This window comes from Astatotilapia calliptera, chromosome 6, assembly GCF_900246225.1.
Source record: "Astatotilapia calliptera chromosome 6, fAstCal1.2, whole genome shotgun sequence".
Taxonomy (NCBI): Eukaryota; Metazoa; Chordata; class Actinopteri; order Cichliformes; family Cichlidae; genus Astatotilapia; species Astatotilapia calliptera.
Window position 1 is genome coordinate 29130144 of NC_039307.1, and position 1847 is coordinate 29131990.

General features: G+C 43.2%; 1 protein-coding gene across 1 annotated transcript; it reads right to left on the bottom strand.

Annotated features, from left to right (window-relative positions):
• Positions 1-714: 714 nt before the first annotated feature.
• LOC113024441 (uncharacterized) lies at positions 715-1554 on the bottom strand. Its single transcript, XM_026171543.1, has one exon. It carries the CDS (start codon positions 1543-1545, stop codon positions 727-729), a length of 819 nt encoding a protein of 272 aa, XP_026027328.1. The 5' UTR covers positions 1546-1554; the 3' UTR covers positions 715-726.
• Positions 1555-1847: the final 293 nt, after the last annotated feature.

Consider the following 1847-nt stretch of genomic DNA (forward strand, 5'->3'; position numbering starts at 1 on the left):
GATTATCTTTCTAATTGCCGAATTGGCTTGAGGAATCCAATATCTGCATCGCAATTGCGCCAGCACATAATTGCGACCACAGTGACCAGTTCGTTGATGGATGTCTCTCAAAATGATTTCAGAGATTTTGCTGTGTTTAGAAAGAATTGCTGGTTGCTTAGCATTTTCTGGCAAGCCTGATTTATGGAGTCTGCCGCCAACTCTCAGCATCCCATCTCGAAGAACTGGGTCTAATTTGAACAGCTGGCTGCTACAACTGAGCTGTCCTCCCTCCTGTAGGATTTTGATCTCCTCTCCATGATGTTGTTTCTGGCTGAAACGAACAATTACTGATTCGGCAGCCTCAAGATCCTCCAAAGCAAGCGCTTTCTTTCCCATTGCAGATTTAAATGTCCTCATGTGCCCTTGCAACTTTAACTTTTGCTTTTCAGGATCATTTTCGTTTTTCTGGACTATTTTTGAGTACTGTTTTCTTTCTTCTTTTAACATCCACAGCACCTTCCTTAGCTTCACTATCCAGGCTACTGCTCTTTTCAGTTTATTCCAGTCCGAATAGTAGTCTATCACACGTTTCATTGGTTCCATGCCTTCCTCAACTGTCAGTATATTAACCGTTGCTGAAGTCTTGACTTCTGGATCATTTTGAAGGTTTTCCTTCTTTCTCACTGGCTGTTCTGGCCATTCGTTTTCATCTAGAAGATAGTTCGGCCCGTGAATCCATGAACCTCATTCCAACAGATCTTTTGCCTTTAAGCCTCTGCTTGCTTGATCTGCAGGATTTTCTGCCGATGTCACATACTTCCATTGCGATGGCTTGGTTGCTTCTCGAATCAGTGAAACTCTATTTGCAACAAATGTTTTGAAGCGAGATGTTTCGCTATCAATGTATCTAAGCACAGTTGTGCTGTCCGTCCAAAAGACTGATTGTTGCAGAGGAACTTGAAGTTCTTGTCGCAGTAATCTGTCCATCCTCACTGAAATCACTGCTGCAGTCAGCTCAAGCCTAGGAATTGTGACTTGCTTGAGCGGAGAAACTCTGGATTTCCCAATGAGAAAGGCACAATGTCTCTTGCCTTGTCTATTTTCCATCAACAGGTAAGAGACAGTTCCATATGCGTAATCTGAAGCATCGGAAAAATGGTGCAACTGCGCAACAACAGTGCATCCGAAACCTGTAGGCTTTAGGAATCTACTCACATGGAAGTTGGAGAGGAGTACAATGTCTTCTTTCCATTTTTTCCAAATTTTTGCATGCTTTTCATTGATCTCTTTGTCCCAACCATGCTGCTCTTTACAGAGATCTTTCAACAAAAGCTTTGCAGGCAAGATGACTGGTGCTAGAAAGCCAAGAGGGTCATAAATTGAATTAATGACTGACAAAATGCCTCTTCGTGTCATTGGCTTGTCTTGCAACCTTATAGTGTAAGTGAAGTTATCTGTTTCTGTGTTCCACTGTACCCCTAGAGTTCTCTCAACTGGCAAAGTGTCATGCCTAAGATCCAGATCTTTCACCTCGTTGGCTCTGTGTTCTTCAGGAATTGACATCAACACTTTCCTACTGTTACTTGTCCATTTTGTTCATGTAAACCCTCCACAGAGCACAAAGATCACTGACTAATTTCACTGCAGCCTCTTCTGTAGCTACACTTTTAAGACAGTCATCTACGTAGAAGTTGCACAGGACTGCCTGAACAGCTTCTGGAGATGCTTCTTCCTTGTGATCTTCTGCCGTTCTTCTTAGCGCATATAAGGCGACACTTGGTGAGGAAGTAGCTCCAAAGAGGTGCACCATCATCCTATATTCCTTCATGGGCTCATCCAGCTTGCCATCTGGCCACCAGAGAAAA